We start from the raw sequence: 13362 nt of genomic DNA, 5'->3' as shown, positions 1-13362 counted from the left end.
ATATAAATTACGTTGAGCTGCACGTACACATTGGATTCCATAGATATGTACACTAGATGTCGCCTTGGATACAGCAATTCATTGGACCGAATGCGTCAACTAGAGCCGCCATCTTGAAACAGGGGAATCCCGCATCAGCGTCATTGTAGGCAATGGTGTAACCGAAATAAAATCACCATAAATCGTCATGAACGCGATTTTCTTGGTTTTCTTTTGGTTCGTTTCAACAGTCAGATGTATTTAGCATTTAGTACAGGAAAAAATAAACGTTTTGATTTTATGAAAATTTACTTTTTCTAACTGTAATGCATAGTGCTAGTAGCCCTAACATCCATACGCAGCACAAAAGTCAGGCATCGTTCATGAATTCGAAGTACAGGCGGAGATAGCAGCTTTACCTAGATACTTCCAATGACAAGACCCCTGTTCCAAGATGGCGGCGGTTTTGACGCATGCTCAGAGCCCCAATGCGACATCTAGTGTATATATCTATGATTGGATTCGCCACGTTTGGATGCCAATGTAGGTATGGAAAGCTGTGATCATTAATAATGATGCAACATCTGACATTGTTAATGGTGTGTTTGTGTTCGGTGCTGCTGCACTAATGTTGCTGGGAAAGATGAGACGTAAACAGTGACATAAGACTTGGCTCTGGTGTGGCTCTCTAGTGCGTGGAAAGGCAAACCGGTTCTTAGAAGACTCACCATTCAAACCAAATATGAACCAACAAAAGCACTGGTTCTGAGCTAGCACCCCGTCGTTACTGGTGGAAAGGGGGCATATCTGAATTACTATTTACTCTGTATATGGTTTTGTGGCAAAAAGCCTTAATTCATTTTGTGATTTGAAGTAACACTCACAGTCTTGCTCCAGACCAGCCCGGTGGTGTGATGCTCCTTGATGAAGTTCTGAAGTTCAGTCCAGATGCTCAGATAAGAATGCACCCACTCGACATGACGAGGGTCAGTGGGGTCAGTGGAGACATGCAGGTAGAGGAAACGTTAGAATTAGAGACTGATATCTGGCGATACCGACAATTTGGTGTTCATATTAACTTGCATTAACTAATTCTGAAGAGTTTCTGAATGTTATTTATTCTTATAAAGACAATTATTGTTAAAGGGATAGTTCACTTTAAAATGAAAATTCTGTCATCATTTACTCATCCTCATGTTGTTCTAAACCTGTATGAATTTCTTTTTTCTGATGAACACAAAAGAAAATATTTTGTGAAATGATGGTAAACACACAGCAGATAGTGACCATAGACTTCCATAGTAGGGATTAAAAAATATAATGGAATAAAAATAACTTCCAAAATATTTTTTCCTACTATGAAAGTCAGTGGTCACAATCTGCTGTGTGTTTACCATCATTTCTCAAAATGTCTTCTGTGTTCATCAGAAAAAAGAAATTCATACAGGTTTAGAACAACATGAGGATGAGTAAAAGATGACAGAATTTTCATTTTAAAGTGAACTATCCCTTTAAACATTAAACGTAATGTTTCTTTATATTTTCTATTCACAGAGCTCAAATTCATTGCATTTTCCTATTCTCTTTTGATTGACAGGGTATATCGCCCACGACTATCAGGCGATAACCGATAATTGCTTTTATCGGCCGATATGATTGTTGGCCGTTATATTGGTGCATCTCTATTAGAATTTAATTTTGAATAAATGTGACCCTGCCTGTAAAACCCACCTAAAGTCATTTTTTGTGATTTACTGCTTTCTAGGGCTGTTATGGTTATGAAATTTGGTTAATTGTCTAAGAAATTGTGACGATTATGACAATTAATTGGCTGTTTTAGTACTTTGACATTAAAATCTCATAAAATGTTTTGTTTGTTTATAAAATAATTTTCACACATTGTTGTCATTATTTAAATTAAATCTTTTGCAAGGTTTACCTGGCAGTAAATATTAATACACATAACACAAATTTAAAAGTAATCTGATAATGTCTCATTTATACAAGTGCTGCAGCTCCCCCTTGTGTTTTTAGAGAGATGTGCAATCATTGTGGTGATCTAAAAATTCATCCCGATGAGGTAAAACAATCGATTATTTAATCAGTGTGACAGCCCTACTGCTTTCTATGTAAAATCATTCTATATAATGGGACATTTTGTAAAAATATAAACTTGATATCTTTAAAATTGACGATGAGTAAGATCTAACCACTACTACACCTTGGTCATGGTGACCACTACAGTACTTTTTGTAAGGGTTAGTTTATGATTAACAAATCAGACTGACATCATCTTGTGTAAGTAAATAACTAACGTGTCTTTGTAGTTCTTCAGTACTCTGTTGGTGTAGAAGATTGCAGCGTCGTTCATCTCCTTCACGTAGGGCCCTGGTTTCTGACACACAATGCAGAGAAAGAGAGAAAACACAATTAAATGGACAAAAGATAGCTAACATAAGAGACATGGTAACCATTTAAAGAGGCATTTATATTCATTGCTGACATGACTACAGCCTGGAGCCGGCATCAGGTTTTGAGAAACTTCTGAACACATCCTTAAAGGAAAACACCACCGCCTCTCAACATTCTACCATGCTCCTACCTCAACCCAGACAAATCAATACACCCCCATCTTTATTCAATGCGTGCACTTAATCCCTGCACAGCGTGTTGTGAATGTGTTAGCATTTAGCCTAGCCCCATTCATTCCTTAGGTTCCAAACAGGGATGAATTTAGAAGCCACCAAACATTTCCATGTTTTCCCTATTTAAAGACTGATACATAAGTAGTTACACAAGTAAGTATGGTGGCACAAAACAAAACATGGCGACTTCCCAAGCAGATAAAAAATGAGAACTATATTATACGGCGGAAGAGCACTTAGTTTGAAGCACTTTGACCTCAGGCGCAGTAATATTGACAGAAGGTTGATCGAGAGGGGGAGTAATGAGGAGTGATGATGTCGAAGTGCTGCAAACTTTATCTGCTTAAAAATTCACCACATTTTATTTTGTGCCACCATACTCACTCGTGTAACCACTCCTGTAACAGTCCCCAAATTGGGACAACATGGAAGTGTTTGGTGGCTTCTAAATTCATCCCTGTTTGGATCCTAAGGAATGAATGGGGCTTGGCTTAATGCTAACACGATGCGCTGTACAAAGATTAAGTGCACGCATTGAAAAAAAGATAGGCATGTACGTATTATTTGTCCAAGTTGAGGCAAGAACACGGCAAAACATTGAAAAACGGTGGTGTTTTCCTTCAAGCAGAAGACAGCAGCGGTCTTTTAATGCAGAACATTGATAAAGTCCAGGACTTCTTCTTATGTCCAATTTCACATTAAACAGATTAGATATGAAGAACTCTTTAAAAGAAAAAATTCAAATATCAGTTGTGGTCGTCCACCCACTGATGTCTCAGATCATTTATACAAGGTCAGCCTGATGTCACAGTCAAAGAAAACAAGCCTAATAAGGACAAGGCAGATAATGTAAAAGTTTAATATGGTGGGCTTCCATCACTAAATCAATGTCTGATGACTGCATGAAAATGCACAAACCGTGACCAACTCTGAATGTGAAACCATAACACTAAGTGATTCAAAACAAACAAGACACATAAATCAAACTAAATGTTTTCCGCTCAGTTTACATACTGTAAGTATTTTTCTGCTCCAGTTCTAGGTTTCGTAAAGACGGTGTGTGGCCACTCCATTTATAGGAAGTTATGGGCCATGTCAGGATTTGAGAAACGACAGAGATGCTTTCCACAGCCACCCAGCCCAGAGCCGGGATGCTCTCGCTCACGGCAGACAGGTGATTGAACAAGCTGCTTCCACGATTCTTCTCCCGGAAATTCTGGACTTCCTGGATCTGCTCGGAAAGAGGCCGGAGCAGGTCGGTCAGCTCCGTCTGTACACGAGAAAAAAATCAGTCATTTGTGGAAAAGGAATACTTACTTTGTAACATAAATCATAAGCACTTCTTTCAGCAGCTATCTGCCCTTTTAATATTTCAAGTGTTTTAGTGTTATATAAATGATTTTTGCTTGAAAGATAGTGTGTATGTGATTGACTAGCTTAGGCATTTCGACTAAGTTTGTAAAAATTATTTAGTTCATCACATATTCACTTATAAACTATTCATAATTACGTAATTCAGTAACCACATTCATGAAAAACAGGATTTCGTTTCAGCCATTGTTCTGTACGCTGTATAGCTCACCCTCCTCTATTAAAGCAAGGGAAAAGAAAATCACACAGCCGAAGACTCCCAAGTGGACGTTTACTAGGGACCGTTATTTCCAATGAAACATCCAGAGAGCCTCACCTCCCTCCCACACAGCATTCCAGCCTCTGATGGGGAGATCCCCCTTTGCCTTGTAAGGCCCTGTCCTCTCCTAATGTTTACAGTTTACCGCTGAATAAGAAAGGGAACAAACTGTTTCCTTTGTTAAATGAGCATTTTTATATTTACATCTACTGTTGCTATGTCGACCGTTTCAGTCAGTTTTTTATAGAGAACCTAATGGGAGAAGGTTAAAAACGTGCTTTTCCGGATTAAAAATATCCCTCATCAGTTCAGGCTAGTGAACTCGTGTACGGCTGCAGTTCAAGGGCATAAAATCATTCTTGCTTATGATGTGCTCTGTCATCACCTTAATGACCTCACTTCAACCTCATAAAAATAAGTAGTTGAGTGGTTTCTCTAAAGCTCCCATAACACACGTTGTTTCTGCATATCTGATGTTAATCTTGAGTACCTATAGAGCAGTATTACATCCTTTATATCTCCGAAGAGTCTTTAGTTTGATCAGATTTATAAAAGACAGATCAGCTCTAGCGATTCTTTCAGATAACACACAGAAACATTCGGAAGGAGGAGTCACAAGCTGTAGGAGGAGCAAGTCACGACCCAAGCAACACTGGATAATTTGTGACTTATGCTTTTTCGGAGGAAGTGCCCATAAAAGAAATCATACGTAAGATGTACCGGTGTTCGAAAAAAAAAAACTTTCCAAAGCTTGTACAAACCTTGGCGAAGTGCATTTGGCACAGAAATACTCTGTAAGGGGCCAATCACACCAAACGCGTTTATGGCAGTTGCAGACGCCTTTTTGAATGATATTCTATGGGCAGTGAGAGTATGCGCGCTGTTTATGCGCACCGAACACCTTGCGTTTTTGCCGCCGGTCGCAGCACGCATTTTTGAAGGAGCGCTGAAAGCGGAATAGCAGTCGACGTCATTCACATCTTTTCATTGTCAAATTGAATGAGGGGAGAGGCGGGCCTAACGTTGTGGTGAGGGAATTTTACAGTTGCTTTGAAGAACCGATCTCTACTCGTTAACTCTTTCCTGCGTGTTTGTGCACTTCTCACCCTCAAACAAGGTCAGAGCAAAAGTTTTTAAAGTTTCTGCTAATATAATAGTTAACAGCAAAAGAGTGCTCACGCTTCAATATTTGATTGACAAGACAGCTGACTTGGTGGTTGCCTAGGAATGTAAAAAGGCGCATCGCGCTGCTCTTTTTAAAAAAGGCAGTGCGTCGCACCTTGCGTTTCTAAGCGTTTAAAACGCGTTTGGTGTGATTAGCCCCTACACAGGAAAATCAGCAGTGTTAAATCAACACTGCTGGTGTATATATGGGTACCACCAGGTCTGGTGTTACTCATATAAACCAGGCTTGTGCACAATTCAGAATTTCAGAATTGACCTCCATTCAATTCATGAATTGGAATTTGAATTGAATTGACTCCGGGTCAGGGGATCTCTGGATAATCCGTAATTCGTTTGTAATTAAAAAACGAAAATACCGCTTTTCTGTTTTTTGTTTCAAAACGAAAAACCAAATAACCGTTTTTGGTGTCAGAATAAAAAAACGAAAAACCAATTAAAAACGTCCCGTTTTTCGTTTTTTGGCGATCATATTATCGTTATTCCTTTTTGAACAAAAAATGAAGAGTGTTTTTGAACTTCAGTCAATTCGTTTTTCGTTTATTGCAAGTGGTGCCCGCTGCATAGCCAAATGGGCGGAGCTGGAGCTCTAGCGAGGCGTGGCACCCTAGCTGGATCTAGTGGGCGTGGCAGCATCAAGTGCGCAGGCGCAGATAGAGTTTGTTTAAACTTCCTGTACAGCCTGTATCAAGTACTCCGGAGTATTGCACGGGAAGAAAACGGTAATTTAAAGATAAACTGAGCTTTAATATGTATATTAAATCTTAATCTTACAATTATCGCTGTCTCGACGTGATTTTCGGGAGTATGTTGAGTTTCGCGTTAAACACTAGATAGCTAATGTGCTAACATTCTCCCGTCCACCACAAGTGGTACGTAGTGTTTTTATTGTAGTTTTTATTTTTTGTATTCAAATATTTGTTGAACCTGCACAGGTGCACCAGACAATACTTATGCGAGGACAGGATCTTCTGCTGTCTATATCACGGTGCCTACTGTAAATAAACATTTACACGAGCTCTGAAATCATGCAGTTCAACAAAAAGGTATGTGTGTGAATTAAATATTTTAATTATACTGTGTGTGTTAAACATCATGTTTGTTGAACCTTTCTGTTTGTGCATGTCATAGTAATTTCTTTCTTGCATTTAAAACTAAAAACATACTGTTCATTTAATATTTTCTTGTGTTGTGAAACCTTTGGGATGTCTGAATTTAAACTACGTTATTTCAGTTGTTATAATAGTTTTTCTACGTAGCATTACTTATGACAAGTTAAAAACATGTATATAAATACTCTTTATGTTGTGCTCTTGAGCAAGGTGATTCATCACGAAAGCTGTTTATATGCAATGCACTGTACAAAACATGTAAACAAGACAATGATGCTAATTTATTCTTTCTATGTTTTAGATTTTATTATCATCAAGTATGGTCTCAAGTGCAGACGATCCCACACTTTCACTGCTGTTACTGTACATCAACATTTTTAAATGTGTAAAAATCCAGCCTCTGGACAACCTTCCATTGGCTGCAGCACCACCTTCATCCCCAGCATCAGCATCCCCACCTTTCCTTCCCCTCGAGATTGGAACATGTCTGTACTGATTTTGAGGTACAGCTTTTTCACTTCTTGCTGCTTGTAAACTTGTTTAAATATCTTTAGTGGAGTATTAAGAAAGAACAAAGTACACAGTTGTCACAAATAATCCACTGAAGTAAACCAAGTACACGTTTTTAACAAAACTGTAAACAAACAGAAAGACTTAACTTAAAAAAAAAAAATCCCTAGATGTGACAGCTATATACTGTATTAATTGTATATAGTCTAATTCTATAGTTAACAGTGTGCCCCTCTACAGCTAGGAGGAATTGATTGTGGGGTATTTATGTTGATGGTAAGTGGTCTTTTATTTGCTGTACACCTGTGTCTGTGTACTAAACACAGCATTTGTTAATATTGTTTTGTTTTTTGTATGCACTCTATGTTATGACTGTGAGTAAACATAAAAAAGAACGATTAAGATTTTCGATTGCTATCAGTCTGACACACCAATAATCATGAAGTGGTGGTGCTCAGTTAATTTAGACATTTCCTCTGACAAAGTATGATATATTAATAACTATACTTATGATAAAACCTCCATTCTGTGCATTTCCAGTATGCAGACAATATATATAAATAAAGCAATGCATGCCTAAAAACATTCTAATGTTTGTCTCTTCTTACAGTCAAGTCCCACAACTACTCACCCAGAAAGTAACATATGCAGATAACATGAAATTCACTCCACCTGAGTCAGATGTCATGGAGATCATCCAGACACCAGAGGAAGATGTATGTAGCAGGAATGTTTCTGTACTGATTGACTTGTTTAACTTGTTAATGTGTCTATTAACCTTTCCTCTTTCATGAATTTGTTTATGAGCAGTACATCATTTTTAATTATATTATTATTGGAATTCTTATATAGCACACAGGACTCAGCGGTGATGAGAAACATTCAGCTGACCTGTAAGTGGCTAAAGGAGACCACTTGCTGGGAAGATGAGCTGCAAAAGATCTAAAGGATGATGCCCTGTTGGCTATAACAATGTTGGACTTGTTTATAAACACCATGTTTTATGAGTGTGAAAGGAATGAAGAAAAAATGTCGACTCCCTTCCCTTTTATATTTTAGAGAAGAGCAGGAAATATATGAGACAAAAGAGTTATTCGTGGGTTTTGTTTACACAAAAAAACCCTGTCTTGTGAATCTACTAGTGGGGATAGACTAATGTAAATATTGATTTTTTTGATTGGTTTTGTAAAATACCCATTTAACGTTTGTGTGAACTGTAAAGTGTTGTGTTCTTAAAATAAATTTATAATATTTATTATTGTATCTTATTATACCATTAAAGTCTTGTGTTCTTGAAATATTCATGATATTATTTTATATCTTCTTATTATAACATTTTATATAGATTTCTTTTATGTTAGATGCATATTTTGCTAAATTTGGGTTAATAGAAACCAATAAATACACTTGTAGGACAGTGGAGTACAACACTTGTACACCTGAGTATGTGACTATTAAATTACATTTATCTTCTACAAAAATGTAGTTGAAGCGAATGCTTCACTAATGTCAAAGCACATTGTATATCCTCTACTGTGGTAAGTCACATGGTTGGTTTTAGACTACTTGTCTGCTTATTCATTAAAAATAGCATAATGCATAGTCTATCACATAAAGGTTGAATCTTTTCAGGGTTGCAGTCGATATTCCATTTGAATTTGCAGTGTCATTTTTGCACCATGTGCTTTCGCATTTGCATGCAGTGGGGGCGGGTGACCTGGTCTTGTTTATTATTATTATATGTATTTATTTATTTATTTATTGAATTAATCAGAGGATTTCGGAATACAACAAGGTCATATTAAACATTAGTGAATGCATTAATGGCCTTGTTGTCACTTTCGGATATTTGCATCATGGTTTATGGTAAGCCACAGGAACTTGTATAAATGTATAAAAGTATAATATGACCTTAACATTATAACATTTACAGAAGGTTTTAGTCTTCACTCATCCACTATGCTTGTAAATCATTTAAGGGCATATATGCAAGTGAAAGAGTTGCAATGCAAAGCCCTGCTTCACTGTACTGTTGTACATTTGTATTTAAAGACATAATTTGACATCATCCAATTCCACGAAGTAGTAACACAATTAAAAAATGTGGCTTACCATAAACCATGATGTAAATATCTGAAAGTGACAGCAAGGCCCTTTTATGGAGGAAGGAGTGGTGTGCTGCTTTGCCAGTGAAAGCTTACTATCTGTGCACCCCTCTTTATTTGTGTCCACCGCAATGTGTGGGTTGTGAACTAATCTAAATAATCGATAACACTTTACAACAAGGTTGTATTTGTTTAGATTAGTTAATGCATTAGCTAACATGAACTATCAAATAACAATACTTCTACAGCATTTATGAATCTTAGTTCATGTTAATTTCAGCATTTACTAATAAATTTATAAAATCAAGTGTTGTAACTCTTAACATTAGTTAATGCATGAACTAAATAATTGTATTGACATTAACTAACATTAACAAAAATTAAAACTTGCTGAAAAGCTTTATTTTTAATGTTAATGCATTTACTAATGTTTAATACGACCTTGTTGTATTCCGAAATCATCTGATTAATTCAATAAATAAATAAATAAATAAATATAATAATAATAATAATAAATAAGACTAGGTTACCTGCCCTTATTGTATGTAAATGTGAAAGCATATGGTGTAAAAATGATATTGCAAATTTAAATGGAATATTGACTGTAACTTTGAAAAGATTCAACCTTTATGTGATAGACTATGCATTATGCTATTTTTAATGAATAAGCAGACAAGTAGTCTAAAACCAACCATGTGACTTACCACAGTAGAGGATATACAATGTGCTTTGACATTAGTGAAGCATTCGCTTCAACTACATTTTTGTAGAAGATAAATGTAATTTAATAGTCACATACTCAGGTGTACAAGTGTTGTACTCCACTGTCCTACAAGTGTATTTATTGGTTTCTATTAACCCAAATTTAGCAAAATATGCATCTAACATAAAAGAAATCTATATAAAATGTTATAATAAGAAGATATAAAATAATATCATGAATATTTCAAGAACACAAGACTTTAATGGTATAATAAGATACAATAATAAATATTATAAATTTATTTTAAGAACACAACACTTTACAGTTCACACAAACGTTAAATGGGTATTTTACAAAACCAATCAAAAAAATCAATATTTACATTAGTCTATCCCCACTAGTAGATTCACAAGACAGGGTTTTTTTGTGTAAACAAAACCCACGAATAACTCTTTTGTCTCATATATTTCCTGCTCTTCTCTAAAATATAAAAGGGAAGGGAGTCGACATTTTTTCTTCATTCCTTTCACACTCATAAAACATGGTGTTTATAAACAAGTCCAACATTGTTATAGCCAACAGGGCATCATCCTTTAGATCTTTTGCAGCTCATCTTCCCAGCAAGTGGTCTCCTTTAGCCACTTACAGGTCAGCTGAATGTTTCTCATCACCGCTGAGTCCTGTGTGCTATATAAGAATTCCAATAATAATATAATTAAAAATGATGTACTGCTCATAAACAAATTCATGAAAGAGGAAAGGTTAATAGACACATTAACAAGTTAAACAAGTCAATCAGTACAGAAACATTCCTGCTACATACATCTTCCTCTGGTGTCTGGATGATCTCCATGACATCTGACTCAGGTGGAGTGAATTTCATGTTATCTGCATTGCTTTCTGGGTGAGTAGTTGTGGGACTTGACTGTATGAAGAGACAAACATTAGAATGTTTTTAGGCATGCATTGCTTTATTTATATATATTGTCTGCATACTGGAAATGCACAGAATGGAGGTTTTATCATAAGTATAGTTATTAATATATCATACTTTGTCAGAGGAAATGTCTAAATTAACTGAGCACCACCACTTCATGATTATTGGTGTGTCAGACTGATAGCAATCGAAAATCTTAATCGTTCTTTTTTATGTTTACTCACAGTCATAACATAGAGTGCATACAAAAAACAAAACAATATTAACAAATGCTGTGTTTAGTACACAGACACAGGTGTACAGCAAATAAAAGACCACTTACCATCAACATAAATACCCCACAATCAATTCCTCCTAGCTGTAGAGGGGCACCCTGTTAATTATAGACAATACAATTAGACTATATACAATTAATACAGTATATAGCTGTCACATCTAGGGATTGTTTTTTTTTTTAAGTTAAGTCTTTCTGTTTGTTTACAGTTTTGTTAAAAATGTGTACTTGGTTTACTTAACTGACCCTCAGTGGGTTATTTGTGACAACTGTGTACTTTGTTCTTTCTTAATACTCCACTAAAGATATTTAAACAAGTTTACAAGCAGCAAGAAGTGAAAAAGCTGTACCTCAAAATCAGTACAGACATGTTCCAATCTCGAGGGGAAGGAAAGGTGGGGATGCTGATGCTGGGGATGAAGGTGGTGCTGCAGCCAATGGAAGGTTGTCCAGAGGCTGGATTTTTACACATTTAAAAATGTTGATGTACAGTAACAGCAGTGAAAGTGTGGGATCGTCTGCACTTGAGACCATACTTGATGATAATAAAATCTAAAACATAGAAAGAATAAATTAGCATCATTGTCTTGTTTACATGTTTTGTACAGTGCATTGCATATAAACAGCTTTCGTGATGAATCACCTTGCTCAAGAGCACAACATAAAGAGTATTTATATACATGTTTTTAACTTGTCATAAGTAATGCTACGTAGAAAAACTATTATAACAACTGAAATAACGTAGTTTAAATTCAGACATCCCAAAGGTTTCACAACACAAGAAAATATTAAATGAACAGTATGTTTTTAGTTTTAAATGCAAGAAAGAAATTACTATGACATGCACAAACAGAAAGGTTCAACAAACATGATGTTTAACACACACAGTATAATTAAAATATTTAATTCACACACATACCTTTTTGTTGAACTGCATGATTTCAGAGCTCGTGTAAATGTTTATTTACAGTAGGCACCGTGATATAGACAGCAGAAGATCCTGTCCTCGCATAAGTATTGTCTGGTGCACCTGTGCAGGTTCAACAAATATTTGAATACAAAAAATAAAAACTACAATAAAAACACTACGTACCACTTGTGGTGGACGGGAGAATGTTAGCACATTAGCTATCTAGTGTTTAACGCGAAACTCAACATACTCCCGAAAATCACGTCGAGACAACGATAATTGTAAGATTAAGATTTAATATACATATTAAAGCTCAGTTTATCTTTAAATTACCGTTTTCTTCCCGTGCAATACTCCGGAGTACTTGATACAGGCTGTACAGGAAGTTTAAACAAACTCTATCTGCGCCTGCGCACTTGATGCTGCCACGCCCACTAGATCCAGCTAGGGTGCCACGCCCCGCTAGAGCTCCAGCTCCGCCTATTTGGCTATGCAGCGGGCACCACTTGCAATAAACGAAAAACGAATTGACTGAAGTTCAAAGACACTCTTCATTTTTTGTTCAAAAAGGAATAACGATAAAATGATCGCCAAAAAACGAAAAACGGGACGTTTTTAATTGGTTTTTCGTTTTTTTATTCTGGCACCAAAAACGGTTATTTGGTTTTTCGTTTTGAAACAAAAAACAGAAAAGCGGTATTTTCGTTTTTTAATTACAAACGAATTACGGATTATCCAGAGATCCCCTGACCACTCCGCCCAACAGGAAGTTGAATTTGAATTGGAATTGGAATGACAGGAAGTGGAATTAAATTCATGGCAATTCAAAGAAATTCCACAGTCACACAACCAAAAGAATCTCACATACATTCAGTGTTAGGAAAGTTACTTTGGAAAATTATTTGGCAACCATTTTAAATACTTGATTAAAGTAAAGCATTCTGGGAAATGAAGTCATGCATGTTCCATCGTGTTCCACAAAATTTCAATTACAAAAAAATCCAACTTAATTATTTGTAATGTAACTAGAGTTTTTAACATTGATTGCTGGGGAAAAAAATCCTGTTAATGTAATCTGTAAAAGTAGTTTAAACTTATATAATTTCTAGAATATGCAATGCAATCATATCTGACATATACTGAAAGCTTCATTTTTAACACTTCACTTACTATATAATATGTATATGAATTTCTTTGAATTTCTATTGAATTGCAATTCTGCTTCCTTTAATTCAAATTCGAATTGTAATTCTAGATCCTGTTTTTGACATCAATTCAAATTCAATTCAAATTCAAGAATTGAATTGGAATTTAGGAGTCATTCTCAATTCAATTCTGAATTGTGCACAAGCCTGATATAAACACCAGCAGTGTT

At 35.9% G+C, this 13362-nt stretch overlaps 1 protein-coding gene and 2 long non-coding RNA genes across 5 annotated transcripts in view; 1 reads left to right on the top strand and 2 right to left on the bottom strand.

The window, feature by feature from the left end:
* Window positions 1-13362, bottom strand: part of cap2 (cyclase associated actin cytoskeleton regulatory protein 2) — a 42048-nt gene that overhangs the window by 12115 nt on the left and 16571 nt on the right. For all 3 annotated transcript variants that reach the window (XM_073858344.1, XM_073858345.1, XM_073858346.1), the window contains exons 5-7: window positions 3755-3894; window positions 2298-2384; window positions 864-972 (exon numbers count right to left, since the gene is read on the bottom strand). In XM_073858344.1, coding sequence (XP_073714445.1) covers window positions 864-972; window positions 2298-2384; window positions 3755-3894 — 336 coding nt within the window. The remainder of the gene's footprint in view (window positions 1-863; window positions 973-2297; window positions 2385-3754; window positions 3895-13362) is intronic.
* LOC141351333 (uncharacterized) lies at window positions 7280-8145 on the top strand. The gene is made up of 3 exons (XR_012359557.1): window positions 7280-7334; window positions 7669-7774; window positions 7911-8145. It is a non-coding gene; the product is annotated as an uncharacterized lncRNA (long non-coding RNA).
* On the bottom strand, window positions 10319-12426 carry LOC129438498 (uncharacterized). Its single transcript, XR_012359556.1, has 6 exons — window positions 12321-12426; window positions 11997-12107; window positions 11428-11629; window positions 11126-11176; window positions 10690-10791; window positions 10319-10553 (listed from the first exon to the last, which is right to left on the bottom strand). It is a non-coding gene; the product is annotated as an uncharacterized lncRNA (long non-coding RNA).

The sequence above is a fragment of the Misgurnus anguillicaudatus genome, chromosome 20 (assembly GCF_027580225.2).
Source record: "Misgurnus anguillicaudatus chromosome 20, ASM2758022v2, whole genome shotgun sequence".
Classification (NCBI taxonomy): Eukaryota; Metazoa; Chordata; class Actinopteri; order Cypriniformes; family Cobitidae; genus Misgurnus; species Misgurnus anguillicaudatus.
This window is presented reverse-complemented; position numbering and strand designations above follow the sequence as displayed.